This window comes from Syngnathoides biaculeatus, chromosome 22 (genome assembly GCF_019802595.1).
Source record: "Syngnathoides biaculeatus isolate LvHL_M chromosome 22, ASM1980259v1, whole genome shotgun sequence".
In the NCBI taxonomy this organism is placed as follows: domain Eukaryota; kingdom Metazoa; phylum Chordata; class Actinopteri; order Syngnathiformes; family Syngnathidae; genus Syngnathoides; species Syngnathoides biaculeatus.
The window spans coordinates 13,493,300-13,515,849 of NC_084661.1; the positions used below are offsets into that span (position 1 = coordinate 13,493,300).

Sequence of the window (22,550 nt, forward strand, 5' to 3'; positions counted from 1 at the left end):
TGTAGACTTTTTATAACCATTCCACCTATATATATATATATATATATATATATATATATATATATATATTTCTTTTTTTTTTATAATACAATAGGAGGTGGGACAACATCAGGGATCCGCGCTGAGCCCCTTCCTGTTTGCGGTACTAATGGATAGGCTGACAGATGAGGTTAGACCGGATTCCCCTTGGACCATGATGTTCGCAGATGATATTGTGATCTGCAGTGAAAGCAGGGAGCAGGCGGAGGAACAATTAGAAAGATGGAGGCATGACTTCAAATACTTGGGGTCACCAATACAGAGCAATGGAGAGTGTGGTAAGGAAGTGAAGAAACGGGTCCAAGCGGGGTGGAACAGTTGGCGGAAGGTGTCTGGTGTTTTATGTGACAGAAGAGTCTCCTCTAGGATGGAGGGCAAAGTCTACAAAACAGTGGTGACGCCGGCCATGATGTACAGATTAGAGACAGTGACAGAGGCGAGAGAGTGAGTATATTGGTAGAAGGTTGCTTAGGATGGAGTTGCCAGGCAAAAGAACGAGAGAAAGACCAGAGAAAAGGTTGATGGATGTGGTGAGGGAGGACATGAGGACAGTGGGTGTTAAAGAAGAAGACGCACGAGATAGGCTTAGATGGAAAGAGATGACACGCTGTGGCGACCCCTAATCGGGACAAGCTGAAAGAAAGAAGATGAAGAATCCCCAATTTTCTGGATGTCTTCTTTACTATTTCTCCACATGAATGTGTACACCCACCCCTAATTGAAGGCTTTTTAAACACTTTAATTCCCCTTCTTTTGTTTTGGAGGTCTTAATGAATATGCAGATAACAGACCTTTCGAGGGAGGCATTGTGCATGACAAAGGCCCTCTAATGCATCTAAAATACTTCCCAGCAGGGATGCTGACAAGAGGGGATTTTTCTAAAGATGAGACTAGAGATCTTGATTTTGTCACAGCGGTTTTTCAGCAATTGTTAAACCGCCAACCTTGTATTACCATTGAAAGTCACATTACAAACAATTCAGCACATTTTCTTTATCAGCATGAAGGAAAATATGGCTTTAGTTTGATCAGGTTTCTAGCACAAGCTGACAATCAAGTATATTAGCCATTCATTTCTCATTCAGTAATGTACTTCTCGTTTACCAGTAATGCAAATGGTATAACAAATACAGCTTGAAGGCTACGGAGGTAAATTATTGTCATAATACACATAGCATCGTGTCTTACAAGTTGGATGTGTTATTACGCTCCCAAGACCCAATCACAAACATAATAAAGTTAATTTTTCAGTTACAGTATTGAACCATTAGGTGGCAACAATTTGCTTTTTAAAGGAAAGCAATTTGGGATTGGATTTTTTGTACTTGTGATTCTCTGTTGTTTATAATCACATTATACACCATGGTAATGACTGCACACTATTTTGGCAGTGGTGAGCCATGTATTTGGTACTTGGACGATGGGAACTTACTATTATTCTATTAGTAGTATTATTATACTATTTGATTAATGTGGCGATACTACAACAATCACTTGACAATTACAGAAACTATCAATAAACGCCATATGACAGCATGTAACTGCACCGCATACGCACAACATCGGGAACAGGTAGCTAGCTGTCCCACAAATCCACAAATAAAATATTATTTTCCAATGAAAATGTACTTTAAATAAGAACCCCCGCAGCCTAACCAAATACAGGTTACACCAACCACTGTCCTGGGCAGAATAGCTTGACATAGCAGCACACAGAAGATAACATGATTGGACAAAAATAAAAAATGAAAAAAATTAAATCTAACATCCACATACACGTTCGGAGTGACCGCCCACAACTGCAACGTGAACTACAGTTTTTAAATGAAGTATTTCGTTGCTGTCAATCACAGACATATACCACATAGCGCCTGTATTGTTTGATGATAGATGTGCAGGTGTTCCTATTGTTTTGGCCCGTGGGTACGAGTGTACAGCACATTGTGGTGCTCCGGCGGGCCACCTACTGGTGTACATGTGCACTGCATGTTGAGTCCGTCAGATCAGACAGGCACTCCAGATAAAAGAATTCGCGGTGTAGTCAAATGTGAACGCGCAGTGCACTTCGGCATGAATGAGCGTTGTATTTATTAAATGAGCGTCTTGTGGGATATTTTTGAGTTCTTGTCTTCAGCTGTAGTTCAAAATTTGGATGTGAACAAGCACGGATTTGTGCCAATGTTTACCACAACACCTTCGGCGTGTGTTGTCATGTTTTGCCACTGCAGCATTATCAGCCATGAGAGTGATGCCAAAATGTGGAAAAAGCACGCCGAGGGGGCGAGCAGACGAGTCGGGGAACCGAGGGGAGGTCGACCCGAGCGGAGGGAACGAAAGGGGGGAAGGGGGGGGGCGAAGAGAGAGCCGCCTTCAAAAATGGCGTCTCCGGATGAAAATGAGTAAAGATGTATCCAAAAAAAAAAAAAAAAGAAAAAAAAAGCGGCCTCCCTTTTTCTACGCTTCCTTGCTCGCTTTGTTGTTTCCAACCACTTCTGTATCCCTCTCCGTCTTCGGGCGCTTTCCGGTCGAACGCCACAAGTCTCGAACTCGGGGAATTAGCATTTATTGAAGGCGAAATGAAGCCACTTTTATTCGGATGCGTCGTTCCTGACAGCTAGCATCTGTGGCTACCTGTTAGCATTCTGGCGGGGTGGGGAGGAGGAGGAGGAGGAAGAGGAAGGGGGGGTGGGCTGCTCAATGGTGGCGGATATTTGCATGAAAAGGATAAACATTTAAATTAGGGATTGCTTCGCACGTCCACACTGAGTGTTTGTAGTGGGGAAAACGCTCGCGAGCAACGTGGCTCCCTCCGCTTCCCTTGGCCATATTTTTACATGGCGCTAGCAGCGTAGCCAAAAAGACTAGCTTAAAGAAAGGGGAGGAGGCACCACAGAGAGAGAGAGAGAGAGAGAGAGAGAGAGAGAGAGAAAAGGGGGACGCGTTGGAAATCAAATGTTCATCAGCGTTTCGCCCATTGGCGGCCAAATCCGCGACATCTTCATCATGAGCGGGACCGGATTTGGGACTACTTTCGTGGAAACGATAAACGTGGACGGCGGAAAATGAGGAAGGCTGTCTTTTATCGATGTGGTTGGATTATAACCCTGTAGACCCCCCCCTCTCTTTTTTTTCATCCAGCTTTCTCCTCCTCCCCGTCCATTTCTCTTTCAATATGCTGTTTTCCACTCCGGATGACTTGCTTACGAAACCAGGGAAAATAGCCTGAAACGGAGCTCGGGAAAGACTGGATTTCTCCCCCCCCCCTCTCCTTCTCCTCCCCACCCCACCACCAACCCCTTCTCCCCGCCTTGCGACGTCGCTTTCGCACACGGGTCGTCTCCCCATATAGATGGATAGGAATTACCCCGGAACAGGGTTCGGCGATTTGGGCGCTGGAGCAGGATGGAGTTACGAGAGGTCGGCCAAAGCGAGGTAATAGCTACCGAGCCAGACAATGTGCATGCACGCATCACTGCCGAACATGGCAGGGCGCCGCGTTGCCCCGTGTAAACACATTGTCGCCATTGGGTTCACGCTCCGCACACGCACTCGGAACACCGATGCATTGTCATCCCAAAGAGTTGCATAGTAATAACATTATCAACAGCAATGGAGCGGTGTGCGTGTCGTGGGGGTGGGCGGGGTGGAGAAAGGAAAAGGGGGGTTGTGGTGGTGGTGGTGGGGGGGGGGGGGGTGGGAGGTTGAATTGAATGTGATTGACAGACACTGGATTTTTAGGTAGACCTGGATGCGCGATATGGTGGTTTGGAAGCGGTCGAGCGTCTCTACAGAGGTTTCCCCCCCCCCCACTTTGCAGGCCCGTGCACGCTCTGACAAATAAATAAATGGGTTCGAATGCTGCAAAAAAAGGTCCAACAGCAGTCCCCTCCTGACAGATATCAACAAAAATTGGAAGGCTGCATTTGTGGAGCCATCTTCAATGGTGCATCCTACGGGGAGGGGGGGGGGGGAGGAAGAGACCGTGGAGGGGTTCGCGCGATTGTTCTGAAAATGTCCACATTTTTTTTTCCTCCAGCATCTGTCCCAGACATGATTGGAGATGATTTGCGGTGGGCTCATAGTAGCCCTCATTTGCATAATAAAATTACACCGTTCCCACCATATCCGATTGTTTGAATAAAGACGGCGGTGTCATTGAGACTCGAGAATTACATAATTATCACGATGACGACGTAGATATAATGTACAAAATGCTGGAATCGTTTGTGAGACCTCAGTTACCTTTTACGTTAGCATGCGAGCTAGCTTTGCACGGAAGCCAATTGCGGCCTGCTAGCATCACTTAGCTTGCCGCTTCCAGCACATTTTTTCCCCACCCCGCCACTCCAACTCTTAAAAGCTGCTGCATCCCTTTTCGGGGGGGGGGGGGGGGACGTTTTGTCCAAATAACACGCACAGTTGTTGGTGTTTACCATTTTATATATATAGGTCGATCCGTAGCATCCAGTTGTTAGCCACATCAATGAATAGCTCGTCTCCTCTATTATATTACACGAGATGGCTGTGGTGTGGTACACTAATCTGGTTCATTTTTCACCCCAAAATGCCGAGCCTCACATACGACGAGGCCCTGTGGCTGCTTTGCTCTCATCGCTGCTGTGCACAGAGCTCCCAACAAGCCAGCACAATTGCTAACATGTTAACAAACAATCAGCCTACACTGCATGTTCCTTTCATGCATGCAACGCGAAGTCACGTTTGCAGATCTGTTTTAATACACGACCGTTATCATTATTACTCCCTTATATAAGAATAATATGACGAATCTAAAAGCCACAGTTTAGTTTTATTCTTGTGACATTGACATTGAATGATTGTCAATGTTGAAAGGGAATCAAAAACCTTGATGCCATTTAAGTGAAGGTTTGAGATTTAAGACCGTTTTAATGGCATGAGATTATAGCAGGGAGGGTGTCACCTTTTTTTTTTTTTAGGTACCAACTGATATTTATGCAAATGTTCTCTGGAATTAATGATACTTCATCGTCCTCCACTCCTCCTCCTCCTCCTCTTAGTCTTGTGTATGGGAGTTCCAGATCATCCCACCCTGAGTCTGAGCTCCTCCACCGCCAAGCCTACGCCACTCCACACCCTCTGCAGGGCTATGCCACCAATCACCACCCAGGGAGCTCCGGACAAGGCGGGGCTTGGGGAGCAGCTGGACGGAGTTTGGGTGAGATAAATGTCATACTTACCGTGTGTCTCCCCCCCCCCCCCCAAACATTTCGGGGCCACGGGAATTAACTACGGTGGGGCCAACTGGCTGCGCAAGTCCTGGTCGGGAATGCGCTTGGAAATTGGACACAAACTCACGAAATCCAGTTAAGATGCATCAGAAAACAAATAAAATTCTAATTGTGTTATCCTTGGTCATTTGTAGGCATTCGCAATACCACAAATGCAGTTATATTAATTTCATATGAAAAGCATGTAATTAAACCCTACAGGATAGGTTTATCTTCTGTGGGAACAATTATGTAACGATTGCGATTTTTAGGCTCAAATAGTTCTTTGCTGCTGAATCACTTTGCGGGCTATAAGTGGAAATAAAATGCATTACTGAGGCATTGACTTAAGTGGAAGTGCTCTCCGCTTGTCGGAAAAATAGTCAATATGCAAAATGGATCAGATTTGAGGACTATATTGTAATACATTGCGCCAACCACTTTATTTCAAAGTAGATGGGATTTCAATACAATACAGAAGAGTAGCCTTATCTAAGCTATTGACAGCGTGTCAAATCTTGGGGTTTTATTTATTTTTTCGTCATTTTATTTTGATGGCATGTTACATGATCTCTCCTTCTAAAAGGTCTGTCGGGGCTGTTTGACACCGGGCTACACCACGCCAGCCCCTCGGCCCCAGATGCCTCGGTCATGAATCTGATTTCGGCATTGGAGTCTCGGGGTCCCCAGGCTCCGCCCTCCGCCTCCTCCTTGCTCTCCCAGTTCCGCACACCATCTTGGCAGACAGGTGGGACTGTGTTCTATCTTCCCTCAAGTGTTGACATTCAAACATGCCCCACTGTCAATATGACATTTAAATAACCTCCTGTCTTTTCTATTATTATTCAGCTTGCACTGTTGTATGTGGAGATTGTTTTCTTAACAAAAAAAAAAACCAAAAAAACGGGCGTTCATAGGATATAATTCTCATTTGCATTGAGGTGATGAAAAAATGGAGTTTGAGTAATTTTACACTTGTTTGTTTGTTTTTTGTCCCCCTCCTGAACAGCGATGCACACACCTGCTCCTCCAGAATTATTCATTTCTGGAGCTCTTCCTGGCTCAGGCTCCTTCCCCTCCTCCTCCGCTCTCTCAGCCTATCAGCATCCAGCGTCGTTTTCGAGCCGCTCCTTTCCCGGTGCCTCCCTTACCCTCCAGGACACACCCACGTTTAGCCCCACATCCAACGGTCTACTGTCCCCACATGACCCCTTACTACACATCAAAGCTCCCTCCCAGTCCAGCCTGGGTTTTGACAGGCTCCTCTCCTCGCAGGGAGCTGCTGCAGCAGCCTACAGGGGTAGCCAAGACCCTACAGGTGCCTCATCAGCCCAGGCATCCTCTGCTAGGCACCTCCAGTCCCACCAGTTCAACCTGCTGTCATCGCAGCTCCAGGACCAGTCCTCCCAGCTGTATAATGCCTCAGTATTCTCCTCAGCCCAGCCCCAAGCTCAGTCCCAGTCCCAGTCCAACTCGGCTCAGGAACGGGCCGTGCCCAGACAGGACAGCGTTATCAAGCACTACCAGCGGCCCACCCCAGCGCAGCCGCAGCTCTCCTCCTCTGCTGCTCACTCCCTCCAGCACTACCTCAGCTGTGGAGGGGCAGGGTACCAACAAATAGCTACCCATCACAGGCATGCTGGCCTTTCTTGCAGCCCACTGGGTGACCAGAGCCCCTCGTCTGACCACAAAGCCTCCTCTCGTACAGAGCAGTATCGGCCAATCATTCAGCCTCCATATTCTTCATCTTCTTCCTCCTCTTCCTCCTCTGCTGGGAAAGGTACCAAAAGCAGCTCCAGCAGTGGTTACTCATCTGCAAGTTCAGCATCGTCCTCAAGAACTCCCCTCACACCCCCATCTGCATCCTCTACCTCCTCGTCATCATCATCTTCTTCTGCCACTCCAGGCGCTCACCCTTCTAATTCAATCCCCACCTCAAGCTCCAGTGCAGCCACCTCCAGGCAGCAACCCCCCACTCAACCAGCTCCACCTCCCCCAACCCCACAGCAGCAGCAACCCCCTCCCACCTCAACACCTCAATCCCTCCCCAAATCCTGCCTTTCTGGTTATGGTTCTCCTGTGCCCCCTGTAAAAACCCCTACCTCTGCTCTTACAGGTCAGACCCCTCCCCAGCAGCAGACTCAATCATATTCCCCAAATCAGCCCCCTACCTCTCACCTTGCGCAGTCCTATGGAGGTTTCAGTTCCCCACAAGCCCAGGACCTGAGCTCAGGTACTGGTGGAAAAGGCTACGGAAGTTTAGGAGGGCGAAGTCAGTCATACCCCACTGATATATACGGAGCCGATTCTGCTTATGGATCGCTTCCCTCTTCTTTGGGTGGAGCAGGAAGCCCATCATTAGGTTATGGTGCTCCAGGCCATTCCCCTGCGCTTTTAAGATCAAGCGGTTCATCAGGTAGTGGAGCATCTGGGGGAGGAAGCAGTAGTGGAACTGCAAGTGGAAACTCTGGGTCAGGCGGAGGGGCAGGAAATGGTATGACCAGTGAGAGGGGTGGAAGCGGTAGTGGAGGAGGGTCTTACCATATTCCAGATTCTAGTCCCTCCCCTTCTGGAAACTCGGGCATTATCCGCCCAGGGCTGCACTCCCCGGTGCCAGCATGTCCCACGCAATCTCCTGGAGGTGCTGGTTCAAATAAATATATCTCCTCTGTTCTCTCTCCTACTTTCCTAAGCTCACCACAGGGCTACCCTGACACTAGAGGTCCTAGTTCCCAAACTCAGTCTTATCACCCCACCGCCTCCAAAACAAAGGCTGACACGTCAATGCTCGGAGTTGGTTCTCAGAGATCTCAAGAGGAGGTAGATGATGACGAGGAGTTCTTGATTCAGCACTTGCTGCAGGCACAAGCAAGTCCTGCTCCCCAGGCTTCTCATCACCATCCCCAACAGCAGCCCCAACAGACATCCCAGCAAACGCAGCCTCAGCCTCAGTCAGCGCCACCAACATCTGATGCCGGCAAAGGGCTGGGGTATGACATGGGAAAGTCGTCTGAAGAAAGGTATCACCCCCAGAGTGTTATACGCACCCACAGTGCCACATCCTCCTCTGGGGTAGGCAATGCAACCTCTGGAGCGTCTATCTCCGGACTAGACAGTCAGCTGGAGATGTCGTTGAAGAAACAGCAGCAACAACAACAACAACAACAACAACAACAACAACAGCAGCAGCAGCAGCAACACCATCATCAACAACAACAGCAAAGGAACGAGAGGCCTGTTGGAAGCAGTAGAAGTAGTGGGGGGCGAGGGAGTGGTGAACAAGTCCACTCGCACCTCCTCCACCATGACAACCTAGGCTCAGTAGTCCACTATGGGCGAGGGGACCCGTATACACAGCACTCCCTTGGTCCCCAACACTCCTCACATAATCAGCATGTGTCCTCGCATTCGCAGATACCTCCCCACAACCAGATGGAGCTACAGAAGAAGGAGCGTGGTGAAATCCCTTACCCGCGGAAAACGCCCGATGTCCAGCCACAGCATTCTCAGCCTCAAAGCACTGCATCTCTTATGGACTCCCCCACAGATCAGTCCCACCAGTCACCACACCTCCTCCAATCCGTGTTGTCCCATACAACTCGCAACAAACTCGAGTCTCATACGCAGCACCACAAGATGGACACGCATCAACAACAGCAACATCACAAACTAGATACTCACAGGCAACACCAACAGCACCATAAAATGGACTCCCACCAACCACATCAACAACACCAGAAAATGGACTCCCACTCACAGCATCAGCAGCACCACAAGATGGATCCGCATCAGCAGCACCACAAGATTGACTCCCACCCCCAACAGCAGCAGCACTCCATTGGTCAACAGCAAGGCGTGATGGATAGTGCGAGTGGACGACTTGGTTCGACTAAACATCCAGCTCAAGCTCAGTCACAAACAACTCAGCTCCAGCTTCAACTCCAGTCGCAGGCTTTAGAGGTGGCAGCGGCTCATTACAACCATGGACCTTCGTCACATCCACATGAACAGGGTCAAGTCAAACAGAGCTCGGTGGTCTCATCTTTGGACATGCTGGAGCGCTCGCTTTCTCAGACCTCCAGCACAGATGTAGCCATTCCAGAGGACAGACGCGGCGGACGGAGCGGAGGAAGCAGCGAGCACCACAGACAGCAACACCAGGAGCAGCAGCAGAGGCAGCACCCGTCTCACCATCACCCACAACCACACTCCGCTTCTGAAATACACTCTTTCCTCTCTGAACCTGAAATCGCCATGCCCACCCCATCCCACATGCACCACCTTTCGCAGCACCACCCTCAGCAGCAACAGCAGCACCCTAGCTCTCAACACCAGCAACCCCATTCTCACCACCCTCATGCCCAGCCACAGACCCCACACCCTCACCATATACCCACTCCTTCTGCCCCGGCGCATTCCCAACCTCAGCCTGAACCCCAGCAGCCGCTGCCATCCCAGCTCACCCCCCAACAGAGCCAGTTAGACCAACAGCGCTCGGAGCAACACCAGTTTGACACAGTCAGCCCAGTGGAGAAAGCAGACCAAACCCAACAAAGTAATCGGTTTGTTCCCCTCACATCCATCTGCTTTCCTGATTCCCTTCTCCAGGATGAGGACCGGTCTTTTTTTCCAGGCATGGAAGACATGTTTTGCGCAGAGGACTACAAGTCAAGTTGTGCTGGTGGTGCAGGACCTGGGCAGGAGGAGATGAATGAAAGCCATACTGGGCAAGAGGGGATGGGCTCCATGAAAGCTGGACAGAGTGCCAGTGGACCAGGGGGCAGTAGTGGAGCTGGCTATGATATGATGGGTCATCATGGAGATCAGGGTTATGAGCCTTACTGTCACAGCCTAGAAGAGCCCAGCAACAACTCAATGACTCTCGATCTTGACTCCCTTAAAACCCATGAACTCCCCTCTACCGTTAACACTGAACAACTTGGTTTAATTCAGTCCCAGGGCCCAGCTATGGGTATGGGCTCTAATAACGCTGGACCTAACAACCCCGCTGCAAAGTTGTCCTCCGGTCCCGGAGGAACAAGCACAGGGGCAGCATCTGGAGGGCTCCAATCACCCATTTTCTGCTCGTCTCGTCCGAAGAAGCTCCTCAAGTCTAGTTCTTTCCATCTCTTAAAAGAGCGCAGAGACCCCAACACGCTGCCCAAGAAAAGTTATGCTCAAGAATATGAGTTTGAAGATGATGAGGATAAAGCTGACCAGCCTGCTGACATCAGGTTGAACAGCCGCAGGCTTCCAGACCTCCTTCCAGATTTGGTGTCCAGCTGCAGGAAAGGAGGAGGAGGAAGTGGTTCTCTCAGCCCTTTGATGGGTGACATTGACTTCTACCACGCCTCTGGCTACCCACAAATGGGTACGCACTCTCTTTTGCCTCAGGATGGCCCTAAGAAGAGAGGCCGGAAGCCTACTAGGCCCAAGAGGGAGGGCCCCCCTCGGCCCAGAGGCAGGCCTCGCATTCGCCCCATGCCCGAGCCCTACACGCCACGAGGAATGATGGGCGAGATGGGCGGGACAGTTGGCAGTGGCGGAGGCGGGTTCAACGTGGAGGGGCGAGGCAGAGGCCGGGGCCGCGGGAGCAGAGGTAGAGGAGGTCGGAGAGAGGATATGTACATGGAAATGAGCGGAAAGGAGCAGGAGCAGATGCATCATCTTCACCACCATCAACATCAACAGCAGCTTCATCATCAGCCTCAACAGCAACAGCATGAACCGATCCCACCATTAAAGGTCAGTAGGTCTACATATTTAAAACAGGGGCTCTCGAACCTTTTTGGTTCAGGACCACTGACAGGCAACACAATTTTGCATGCTCTTTTTGGCAACAACTGAAAGTAGCTGCAAGCTGTATTTGAAAATAGAGTTTTGCACCCACTACTCGTACTTTTCTTTGTACGTTTTTTTTTTTAATCATGGAAATTTGGGGGAAAAACAGAAGTGCAAATGTAGTTAAGTTTGAAGTGATGGAACTGGAAGTGTCAGTGGAAGATAAATTGTTACAGAAATCAATTGCTTAGATAATTTGGGGGAAGCCATCAAACACATGGGTGTGTTTGAATTAGAGATCTCCATCCGTATTGTGTTTAAAACTTTGGACAGCACACCAGAAAAGCTCGAGGAGACCGTAGTACCATTTGTCACAGTGCGCTTGAAAATACGTAAACATAAGAAATTGTACAGTTGAAGGAAGTTTTGTTATAGGTAAAATGACATGTCTTTTTTTGTGACTGGCTCCAAGTCAAGCCTCAGATTATTCAGAAGATTTCTTTTTTTTTTTCCAAACAGATCAAGTTGCCAATTCCCATGTCGTCCTCTGATGCCTTGCTGAGGACAGACTCGCTGTCTGGCACAGACCCTGCTTTGTCTGATGGCTCGGTTGGCTCAGCCCCGTCACTCGGGCTCAGTCCTGGTCCTTGCAGCACTGAAAGCACCAGAGTACAGGATAAAAAACAGAAAAACCAGATGATGGATGACGGAATAGATGGGGATGGTCTGGAGGAAAGGGTAAGAAATACTGTTCAATAACAACTATATTGAATTAAAACACTTTTGCTGCAATTTTCTACGTTACTTATTGGTTTTGAGTACGATGAGCTGAGTAAATATCAAATTTCCTTCATGTGTCACTTCTAGGGTGATGAGAAGGACCCTGAGTCCAAGGCTGGCTTGGTTGCTTCTTTCTTGGACTTCCTTAAATCAGGGAAAAGACCCCCAGGCTTAGATATTTCCCCCGGAATGGAAGCTGACAACGGTGAAACCTCCCCCTGTAAATCGGGCTTGCGTCCACTCTCCCCAGCACCGCCTCCACCTCCGCCGCCACCTCCGTTTGGGGACGGCGAAGGTAACGGCGGTCTTGCCCTAGGCAGCTGCCCCAGCCCTAAGCGCTTGGAGGACGAGCTGAAGAGAAACCTGGAGACCCTACCCTCGTTCTCCTCCGATGAGGAGGACTCAGTTGGAAAGAACCAAGACCTTCAGAAGAGCATCTCCTCAGCCATTTCTGCCCTGTACGACACCCCTCAATTGACCGCTAACATCCATCACTCGATACCCCCTCCGCCACCTCAGCCGCAACCTTCTCACTCCCCTTTGACGCCCCCGTTGCAGCCCCCGACCCTCAGCCCCCAGACCGACATTCACACACCCCACGCGCAACCCCAGCCGGATGAACCCTGCATCCTCCACCCAGAGGATGAAAACATGGACGAGAACAAGGATGAGGAGAATGACGAGGAGAGAAGTTCTAGAGGAGATGAAGAGAACGATATGATGGAGGAGAGAGAGCCGCAGCTGGAGACGCTAGGAGCCCCCAAGCTTGAAGGTACGGCTTTACTTGCTTATGCTCACAAATGGGAAAAAGTACTAGTCTATACTTAAGTAGAAGTCCAGATATTTGTGAAAAAATTATAGTCAGAGTCAGCATTTCTCTGCATATTAACATTTTCCCATCAAAATCCCCTTCTGAGCATTATTTTTGTTGTTATCGTTTGAAGTGTCACTGCTGTTTCTTTTCACAAAAAACAAATATTCTTCACTTTTTGGTCAGCAACCAGTCAGTGTATTTGTTGTGTTCTGCTGCTGATAATAAGCGCTGAACAAACTTTTTTTTTTTGGTGTGGAAGGAGAGCATCTGCTTTTTATTTGGTTTGGTTCAGTGCTTATATTGTCGTCGAACACATGAACACAACATTCTGCGGTGCTTGAAAGATCAGTCAAAATTCTCTAAAATGGCTGGCACAAAGGGGAACTCGGCTTGGAAAACTCTTGGCGCCGAATGAGTCGAGTACAAAAGTAAAAATGAAATTCATGCTATTCCGGTTCTGAGATCTTCGTTCAAGAATAAAACTTCTCCGCACATAAAAATAATTTCCCTCTCTTATTAACTTGCATAATTCCGATACTGAGAAGAGACAAAAATCATATGAGATGGTGCATGTTGTTGTTTGAGAGCGAGTTAAAGTTGGCCTGTCTGTCAAAACGCGTTCCAAAGAAAATATTGCGCTGACATGGAGCAATTCTCTTAAACTGTGGATTTAATGGGGAATGTCTTGCTCTGCCAATTCAGTTATGCCGTTCTTATTGCTCCCTGGTTTGTGTTCCCCCTGCTGTCCATGTTTATTCTGCTTAATAGGTCTCCGAGATCTCAATTATTCAATCAAACTCTCAACCGCGGTTGACTTTAACTCTCTATTTACATTCTCGTCATCCGTAGAAGGTGACAAAAGTAGATGCTTTAGCTAACAGCTAACTAGCTAGCTAGCTTTATATCACTGCTTGCAAATGTAGGTTGTAAAAGTTAAGACCTCAGAAAAAATAATTTTCAAAGTACATTACGCCTGAAAAATGTAATTCAGTTCATCATTTGTATTTGGTTATTTGCCATCACTTCTCATACTTGTTCATATCCAATTAAATAATCAGGGACAGATGTCTATGTTTTGTTATTACCATGTAATAGTTTTAGCGTGCCATGTTTATTTACGTTTTAACTGATGCTTCTGACAGCACAAAGGATAACGCTCCTGTGTAAAATAAGTAGTACTTTTGTTGCATGATGAGGCGAAACCTTAGTTTTAAAGAACTGCCCTGTATGTTACTATAATTGGAAAGATGTATTCGGTATTCATGGAACTATATACATTTTCTATAATTATGAAGCCATTCTTTTTTACATTGACATGACAATTAGTTAAAATTAGCATTTTTAATCAGCAGCAGATGCCATCTCACATTTACCACAAGGTTTTTGCATACATTTACATCAAGAGTTGGCACATTGTTATTCGCCCAGCCTGTATGTTTGTTAAATACACTAATTATGTTTTGGATTTCAATATAATGCGTCGCTTGTACAGTTTGCCATTGATCTGTCAAATGGATCTTTTTCCTTCCAGTGTCCCTCCCGGAGATTCCTCCTCCTGCAAGCGCAACTTCCCAGCCTCCTTCTGTCCCTCCCTCGCCCGTGTCCTCGTCTTCTCCTCCCTCCCCTCTTCCTCCTCTCTCTCTGCCCTCACCTCCTCCTCCACCAGAAGAACAGCACGAGAACTCCAAGCCTCCGAGTCCCGTTGCCACCAAATCCCAGACGCCGCCGCCTCCCCTGACCGCCACCCTACCGCCGCCTGCCGCGTCTCCCCCTTCTCCTCCCCCTGCTTCTTTGACGCCAGCTCCTCCTGCACAAGCCTCTCCTCCGAAGGAGTCTCCGACGCCCTCGCCCGAGTCCGCCGCCTCTCCCGAAGAAGAGCGACCGTCTCCAAAGAACACCAACTTGCACCTGGCTCAGAAGCAGGAGGATGCGGCCATCGCGGGAGAGAGCGAGGAGGATGACAGCGAGAGCGGCGGCGAGGGCATCTTCAGAGAGAGGGATGAATTCGTGGTGCGCGTGGAGGACATTCGAACGCTCAAGGTACGTGTGTCTGAATATACTAATGTGAATGTGAAATGTGATAAGATGAGGAATTGAACATTTTCATTGGGGTGGGGATTGTCCATTACTCAATTTTTTGAGGTTCACTGTTTGGTGTTATTTACATTAGTAGTGTAGTAGTACGTGCTGGTGGCTACCTCTTTGTGCACATAGCACAGGTTTGATTCCCGACCAAGAAAATTCGTGGGTTGAAAACTATACCAAACTACTTCCTCTTCTTCTTTTGCTTTCGGCTTGTCCCGTTTGGGGTCGCCACAGCGTGTCATCTTTTTCCTATTAAGCCTATGTCGTGCATCTTCCTGGCTAACACCCACTGTCCTCATGTCCTCCCTCACAACATCCATCAACCTTTTCTTTGGTCTTCCTCTCGCTCACTCTACCAATATACTCACTCTCTCGCATCTGGATATGTCCAAACGTCTACTGAGTTCATTTCTAATGAACCTCATAATCTGCAGAAATGACCTCCAGTTCTGCTTCCTGTTGTTTCTTCAGTGCCAAACAAATACTGCAAATCAGTCGCTCTGGTGGTGCCTCATAGGACAAGCCCAAAAAAACTGTATTGGTGTTGTTTGTTTTATTGATTGGCATCTAAATATCTTCGCCAGGGGCGCACACAATTTTATGTTGACATTTTTCTTGCAACAGTTGGCCTTGCAGACAGGACGGGAGCCTCCGCCCATCTGGAGGGTACAGAAAGCCCTGCTGCAGAAATTCAGCCCAGAGATCAAAGACGGACAGAGACAGTTCTGTGCCACGAGCAACGTGAGTTGACCTAAGGAAGCTGCGCACAAGCTTACTAGCTTTATTTTGGCCCGGAAGCCTTTCAGCTGATGTAAGATTTTCCTCTTTTAGTATCTTGGCTACTTTGGAGATGCCAAAAGACGTTACCAGCGCATCTACGTCAAGTTTTTGGAGAACGTCAATAAGAAAGACTACGTCAGAGTCTGTTCTCGAAGACCGTGGCGCAGGGCCATGCCTGCGCTCAGGTACGCATCTTTGTCATCGTGACAATTCAACCAATTTGATTTCCTTCATTTCAGCCTGCAATAATCAAGGAGTTTAAGCAGAGGGGAGCATAACATTGGGGTTTGAGCAGCTTTTGGTGTAGAACTTTGCTTCCAATGTTTAATATTAGGATTTGTAGAATATAGATCTGTAATTTTTGCGCTTTTTAATTAAACTTTTCATTCTGTCACAGGCGTCAGTCCTTCCCCAGAATGGCTTCTCCTCCCGCAAGCCAAGCTCAACCAAAAGAGGAGAGATTAACCCCGTCCAGCCAGCGGGAGAAGGAGCAGAAGGAGAAATCTAGAACGACCCTGCCGCCGGCGAAAGAACAACGGGAGAGAAAGGAGACCTCATCTGCGGTGGCCAAGGCCAAAGAAAGAGAGCGAGAGGCAGAGAAAGATCAGCGAGTGCAACCGACTCAGGACAAAGCAGAGAAACGAGTCACCGAACGTGGGCGAGCCAAGGACGAGCGGAAAGCACCGGAAAGGAAGGAGAAAACAGAGCGCCCGCCGAAGTCCAAACCTGCCAAGGTAAAGGCAGAACCGCCACCCAAGAAGAGGAAGAAGTGGCTGAAGGAAGCTCCCTCCTCTTCAGACTCTGACTCATCGGATGAAGCCGCAAGTGAGAATGAAAGTAAGATCTTGAACTGATTTATTGATTGATGGCCGTCGTACTGTATGTACATCTTGTCTGAAGATTAAATGTCTCTCCCCCCCCCTCCACTTAGTGCCCGTGAAAGGTGGCGTGAACAACCGAGCAATGAGGGAAATGTTCCGAAGCTACGTGGAAATGCTCGTCAGCACAGCTCTGGACCCCGACATGATCCAGGCTTTGGAGGACACGGACGGTAATGAAATTATATAGATTCAACTTTATTGACATGACAGGTCACAAGGCACCAAAATGCCAATCGCACACGACCAAAAAGTGCATAGGTAGTCAATATAGCGTATAAAGTACAGTTGATACGGCCATGACAGCCAGATATGAGTCCCTCTATTTATAAGTGTGGACCGGCTATGACTGATATAAGTAATACAATATGCTCGCTTTTCAGTGTGAAAATCATACATGTAAATTACTCGTCCTTGAACTCCCGTTCGTTATTAATGTTGACAGCAACAAACGACTTCCGAATCTCAATCCTCGTACTCATAGTCCAAAAAATGAAAAAATCCAGACATTGACTAAAATAAACGTTTGACGCGGCCCGTGTCATTTGCGTGCATTATACTTGAGTATTTACTTTCTAGTTCTATACTGGGTGGCGAAGAAGAAGAGAAATTCGTTATCATCTGTCACTTGTTTGTTTTCAACCAATCACACGTCCTCTTGTAATATGTGATGCGTAGATCAGATAAGTACAGCGTCCACTTATTTTGGTTCGAAATGTGGAACTGATTTTGCTGTGGCTCAGTGCAGGTGTGGATCTATTTTATTTAAAAACAGGCCCACTGCCCTCCCCCCCACTACCACCAACCAAATCCCAGAATAATCGTTGGTTTATGTAATGCAATTACTGTCATTAATTAATGTTTAAACCGACTTAAGTTGACTGCCGCCATGCAGTACTTTTATCACACATTTTTGGCAAAGCAAATTTTAAGCAGGATTGCACCTGTCATTAAAATTCATGCCAAGGAAATTTGGATAGGTAGTTTTTTTTTTATGCGCAATCCTACTGACTAATGAGCAAACAAAAACGACAGCACCAGAACCGCATAATCTCCTTGGCAGAGGCGCTGTTATCTATTGACGTACGAGACCAAAAATAGAATCTGTTGAAAGAATGAGGAGCGAGAGAAGAGCCGCCACGGGGTCAGCCCGTATTATTAAAGCAAGTGGCAGCTCGGTGTATGATGACTAATGACGCCTTCTCTACCTTGATTGGCCGGCAGATGAGCTGTACCTCCCCCCCATGAGGAAGATCGACAGCATCCTCAGTGAACAGAAGCGGAGGTTGTTAAGGAGAGTCAGCATGAGCTCTCAGCATCAGGTAATCTGCTCTGAACTGTCCTTCAGGTCTCCTGGAACTGGATGTACTTTGATGGCTTGGCTGCCAAACGTGCGTTCATCATACCCGTCTGTCAACGATGCGTTGAACACACAACTTAAGAAAGAGTTCCTTGTGCTCCTGAAGGCTTGATTATTTTACTACTCTTCCATTGTCACTATCTATTCCTCGGCGCCTGCTCTCTTTCTCTCCAGCATTTCTTGTTGAAAACTGAGTATGTCCAGTACGAGTTGTATATGGTTCTTCTTAGTAAACCATTTTTTAAGTAAATATTGTAATGTGAACCCTGTTGTACTAACTGTCGCCCGTGTAAGCAAAATGTTGGCGTGTCATTTTTCTGAACGTGCTTGCTTCCTCCGATAATGGCAACCTTTATATAGTGTTCACGTTGGTGATTTACCGTAATTCCCGGCCTACAGAGCGCACCTGGTTATAAGCCTCACCCAGTACATTTGGTACATAGGCCGGAGCCGTGTAAAAGCCGCAAGTGCCCACATTGAAACACGAGATATTTACAAAGAAAGACGGTTTAATTCTAGCGCCGCTGCACTAATAGGGACGGTTTGGAAAAAAAAAAAAAACACCATACCGGTAAAAATGACTGAGACACAGCAGTAACACGCTAGCGCAGCGCTGACAGGGGACCTGTAAAAGTCACTTCCTCGGCACATATATTCCACCGGTCTCACGCTTACCTTTTCCGCTCGAGTGCCACCTTGCGGCCGTTAGAAAAAAATGCACATATTAGTCGCATCACCGCATAAAGGGTTGAAAGTATGTGAAAAAAAAGTTGTGTCTTATAGGCCGGAAATTATGGCAATTTAATTACTTAATTAATTTTATCCGTGGGAATAAATCTTTGAAATAAATAAATTTTAAACATTAAATGTAAATGTACTTAAAAGTTAAATAATGTACAACTGAACTGTACTGAACAAATTTACTGTACTGGTTTGGGGAAAAAAAGTTGAAGCCATTGTGACATAATACAGTAATTCCCAGAATAAAGAGCGCACCTGGGTACAAGCCTCAATGAGTACATTTGTAAAGGAAATACCATTTGGTACATACATAAGCCGCAGCTATGTAAAAGCCGCAAGTGCCCACATTGAAACCCGCATTAAAACACAAGATATTTACAAAGAAAGACGGTACACAGAAAGAGTTTAACGATAGCATTGCGCTAACGCTAGTGCTTAAACTAGCACCACGCTAACGTTAACGTCGCCAGACCTATAAAAGTCACTTCCTCGGCACATATATTCCACCGGTCTCACTCTTACCTTTTCTGCTGGAGTGCCCCCTTGCGGCCGTTAGAAAAAAATGCACAAATTAGCCGCATCACAGTATAATCCGTAGGGTTGAAAGCGTGTGAAAAAAGTCGTGGTTTGTAGGCCAGCAATCACGGTACACCGTTTGGACATTGATTCTTCATGAGCCACATTTGAAGATCAGTAATCTATATCATTTACAATCTACGTATTCCATTTCAGAGAAAATACCTTGACTATCATTTTCGTCTCCTACTTCTTGAATGGAACTGGTGCACACAAGCGTTTGTATGTTTGTCGTATTCCAACTCCTAATGTTCTGCTGCATCCTCTTCCTCAGGAGGTTGTGCATGCATACCCCCAGATTATCGTGGACCCCTTGGACTCGGGAGTGGTGAGGGTGCGGCTCAGCGGAGATGCTTACAATCGAAAGACCCTCAACAGAGTCAAGAAAACCCTGCCTAAACCACAGGTGCGTGGCGAATATTTTAAGTTTGTGTACCTTGCAACTGTAAGGCCGATAACTGAAATTCTATTAAATTTGAGACCTAGAAAAGAAAAAAAAATCCTCGGCTGGATCATTTTCTGCACTTTGCAAAATTTGTCTCAGCACGAGCTCTCTGGTTCCTAACTGAGCGACGACCCTCACGCTATCACAGCCTCCTGCGAGGCAGTCCTCAGCGGCCAGGTAGCCTTCTTGCCCCGGGCCGATGGCCGGCTGCTGCAGCGTGGGTGTTTTGGGCTCACCGCCCACCTCTGCTCAGTTCAGCGGGTTGGCAGCACATGCGTGCCCACCCGAGGTGCACCGTGAGCGGCCACGGCGGCGTGAGGCACCACTAACTCTGGCCAGTGCCCTGCGGCTGCCCTGCCATGACAGAGTGGGATTTTGCTTGCGTCATCATAACACCCTGTTTCGGGTGGGGAAAACTGGAAATGCACTTTTTGGGCCACTTTCGGCCGGGAACTTTTTGGTGATGGAATTTTTGGTGCATCCCTAACAGTTATGATTATACTTCTCCCTCCTTTATAAAGGGACCAAAAGAAATCATCGCAAAAAAAAAAAGAAGAAATGTTGTCGTACTGTATTTATCAGTTATCCGATTTTTTTTGGTGTTGTATTGAATTGGTTAAAACACTGATTCTCTAAGTTTTTTTTTTAAAGTTTGCTATACAGTAAAGCCTCGGTTCTCGAACGTCCCCATTTTCGAACAAATCGGTTTTAGAACAAAAATTTTGAACATTTTTTTTTTTTTTGCTTCTGTTTTCGAACGCCCCCGTATTGCACGCGACCAGACCATCAGACCCAGACGCGCTTTGTTGTGAATTCCCACGCCCCCGAAAAAACTCGGACATGACATAACATGCGTGGCGCAAACAGCGCACTTTTGTTATTCTGTATAACGCAACCTCTGTACACAGACGTGTCCTGGTAGCTATTGTTGTTTTTCTTCATATCGAGGACTACCGTATTAACCCCCAATCATCCCTCCACAGAAGGCAAGTTGCTTGTTTAAAGTTATTCTGCACTTTTGTTAATAAAAAAAGTTTACAAGGCTGGCGACCGAGTCGCTACAGTTATGGCAATGCACTCCCAGCCCAGCGTACTTTACTACTAAAACGTACATTTTAACCAAAAAAAAAAATTTCTTAAATTATTTTATTATATCAAGTATTTAAACTATCAATGTCTTACTACTATGTAGTTTATTATCAGGAAAAGCTTAAAAAATGCTTTAAAAATTTTTTTTAGCCTTGGAACGCATTATTTATTTTTCCATTCATTGTAATGGGAAACATCGATTTGGTTTTCGAACAAATCACTTCTCGAACCGTTTTCTGGAACGGAATGTGGTCAAGAACCGAGGCATCACTGTATTTCAGCATCATGCTTGTACTAATACTGCATAACAGTGTGACTCACAATAATATTAAATATACTGTTTAGGAATAAGACTTCTACTTTGCGTAAAAAGGTTAAAGAAAAATGTTCTTTTTGTTCAGGACCTTAAGCTGTCATCTGACTCATATCGAATCTACAGTCTGTACCACTCCCTGCATCACTACAAATACCACACGTTCTTACAGTGCAAGAAAGAGGTAAGCTCGGACACGACAATCGTCACCTCGGATGGCTAACCCGCAGGCGCGCTTGAGTCTCAGGATCTGTGTTTTCCATCGCACCTTTCGCAGACCAACACAATCGAACAGGCGGCCGAGGACCCGGGCCAGGAGGAAGTGGTGCAGCAGTGCATGGCCAACCAGAGCTGGCTGGACACGCTCTTCGGCTCCTTCATCGAGCTGCTCACGCTCAGCACCAAAGCCTGAGAGGGATGAGATTAATTAAAATCGGAGGATATGAAAAAAAAAAGAAGAAAAAAAATAATGAACTTGATGGATCCCGCTGTACAGACCCCCCTTCCGCCCAACCCATCAATTTTTTTCTCAAATCTCAAAGATCTGAGGATGTATTTTCAAAGCCCTTGATGATCTCGAGGGAGGGTCAGGAACAGTGGCCTCATTTTTGTTTTTCCTTCTTCTTCTTCTTGAACAATGACTAAAGAAATAAATGCGTTTCATTGTGAGGAGTGGGACCCCCCGGCCCCACCGGATTAGGGGGTCCCTTGCAGTTCAAGAGGAGTTTGACCGCCCTCCGAAATGGGAACGCAAAGGTCGGGAAGCGAGGAGCCGCACCAAGTCCGCAGAAGAGCCACTAACATCTCGTTAACTGTGTGTCATTAAGACGATAGCTCCAAGAGAAACTTATTACTGCTTAGTTTTTACATAAATTATTTTTTTGAAAAGACTAACATCAGCTGTTGGCGTTGGGGAAAGATGAAAGAGGGCGAGAATGCTTTTTAAATTGCCTGTGGAGTGTGCCGTGAGCAGCGTAAACATGGACTCGAACCATTAGATGTGTGTGTCTCTCTCTCTCTCTCTCATTCTGTGCTACGTGAAGGGCAGCACGACTCAGCCGTGTGATAATATATAAACATTTTTATTATTTATATGAGGAGGTTTTTAACTTAACAAGCGCTGGATTGCTGCCCTAACATTTTAAATACTTTATATTTGTCCACACCTTCAGTATACAATCGTGACCCACATATCCAAGCTGTCTTCCCCTCGACACTTAAGAACAGACATTAAGACAGACATAATGTATCAAATACAGTGGGTGTAAAATAACAATTAAAAAAAAAATAAAAAGAGAAGTGTGGGGAGTGTATTTGAAACTTTTACATCGTTGTGCTTCAGTTCAGTCATCATTCATGCAGATGCAAAGAAAAAGAAGTAAACTGTCCATTTCCCGTGTGGGAAGAAGGAGTATAAATAGGTAATATTTAAAGAGGAAATAGTCATGTCATTTTTATCATTTTGATGTATGTGCATACTTATTTTGAAAACAATCTAATTTTCCATTTAAAAAAAAGGAAAAAAAGGCGTGTAAATATTGTACAGTTCTTGATGATATTCTTTGTCATTCTGTACATTAACTCTCCTGTATTTGAGAAACAAATAAAACCTGCAAAGATCAA

The 22,550-nt window shown here is 46.7% G+C and overlaps 2 protein-coding genes across 6 annotated transcripts in view; one reads left to right on the forward strand and one right to left on the reverse strand.

Annotated features, from left to right (window-relative positions):
- Nucleotides 1-21,334, reverse strand: part of brsk1a (BR serine/threonine kinase 1a) — a 38,507-nt gene extending 17,173 nt beyond the window's left edge. For 4 of the 5 annotated variants that reach the window (XM_061810435.1, XM_061810433.1, XM_061810437.1 and 1 more), the window contains exon 1: nucleotides 21,138-21,271. The gene's annotated coding sequence lies outside the window, so the exon portion shown is untranslated. Of the gene's footprint in view, nucleotides 1-21,137 lie in introns of all 5 variants that reach the window. The other variant, XM_061810434.1, reaches the window with a different exon arrangement.
- On the forward strand, nucleotides 136-22,540 carry prr12a (proline rich 12a). The gene is made up of 15 exons (XM_061810429.1): nucleotides 136-3,471; nucleotides 5,076-5,233; nucleotides 5,872-6,033; nucleotides 6,295-11,030; nucleotides 11,586-11,804; nucleotides 11,934-12,618; nucleotides 14,192-14,700; nucleotides 15,370-15,486; nucleotides 15,577-15,710; nucleotides 15,923-16,362; nucleotides 16,457-16,576; nucleotides 17,628-17,725; nucleotides 19,355-19,486; nucleotides 21,016-21,111; nucleotides 21,205-22,540. The coding sequence occupies exons 1-15, from the start codon at nucleotides 3,389-3,391 to the stop codon at nucleotides 21,337-21,339; spliced, it is 7,824 nt and encodes a 2,607-aa protein (XP_061666413.1). The 5' UTR covers nucleotides 136-3,388; the 3' UTR covers nucleotides 21,340-22,540.
- Nucleotides 22,541-22,550: the final 10 nt, after the last annotated feature.

Bases quoted from the DNA above. Each gene is read 5' to 3' on its own strand.
- prr12a (XM_061810429.1), top strand. From the start codon at position 3,389: ATGGATAGGAATTACCCCGGAACAGGGTTCGGCGATTTGGGCGCTGGA. The intron at 6,034-6,294 runs GTGGGACTGTGT...CCTCCTGAACAG, and splicing joins CACACCATCTTGGCAGACAG to CGATGCACACACCTGCTCCT. The intron at 17,726-19,354 runs GTAATCTGCTCT...CCTCTTCCTCAG, and splicing joins GCATGAGCTCTCAGCATCAG to GAGGTTGTGCATGCATACCC.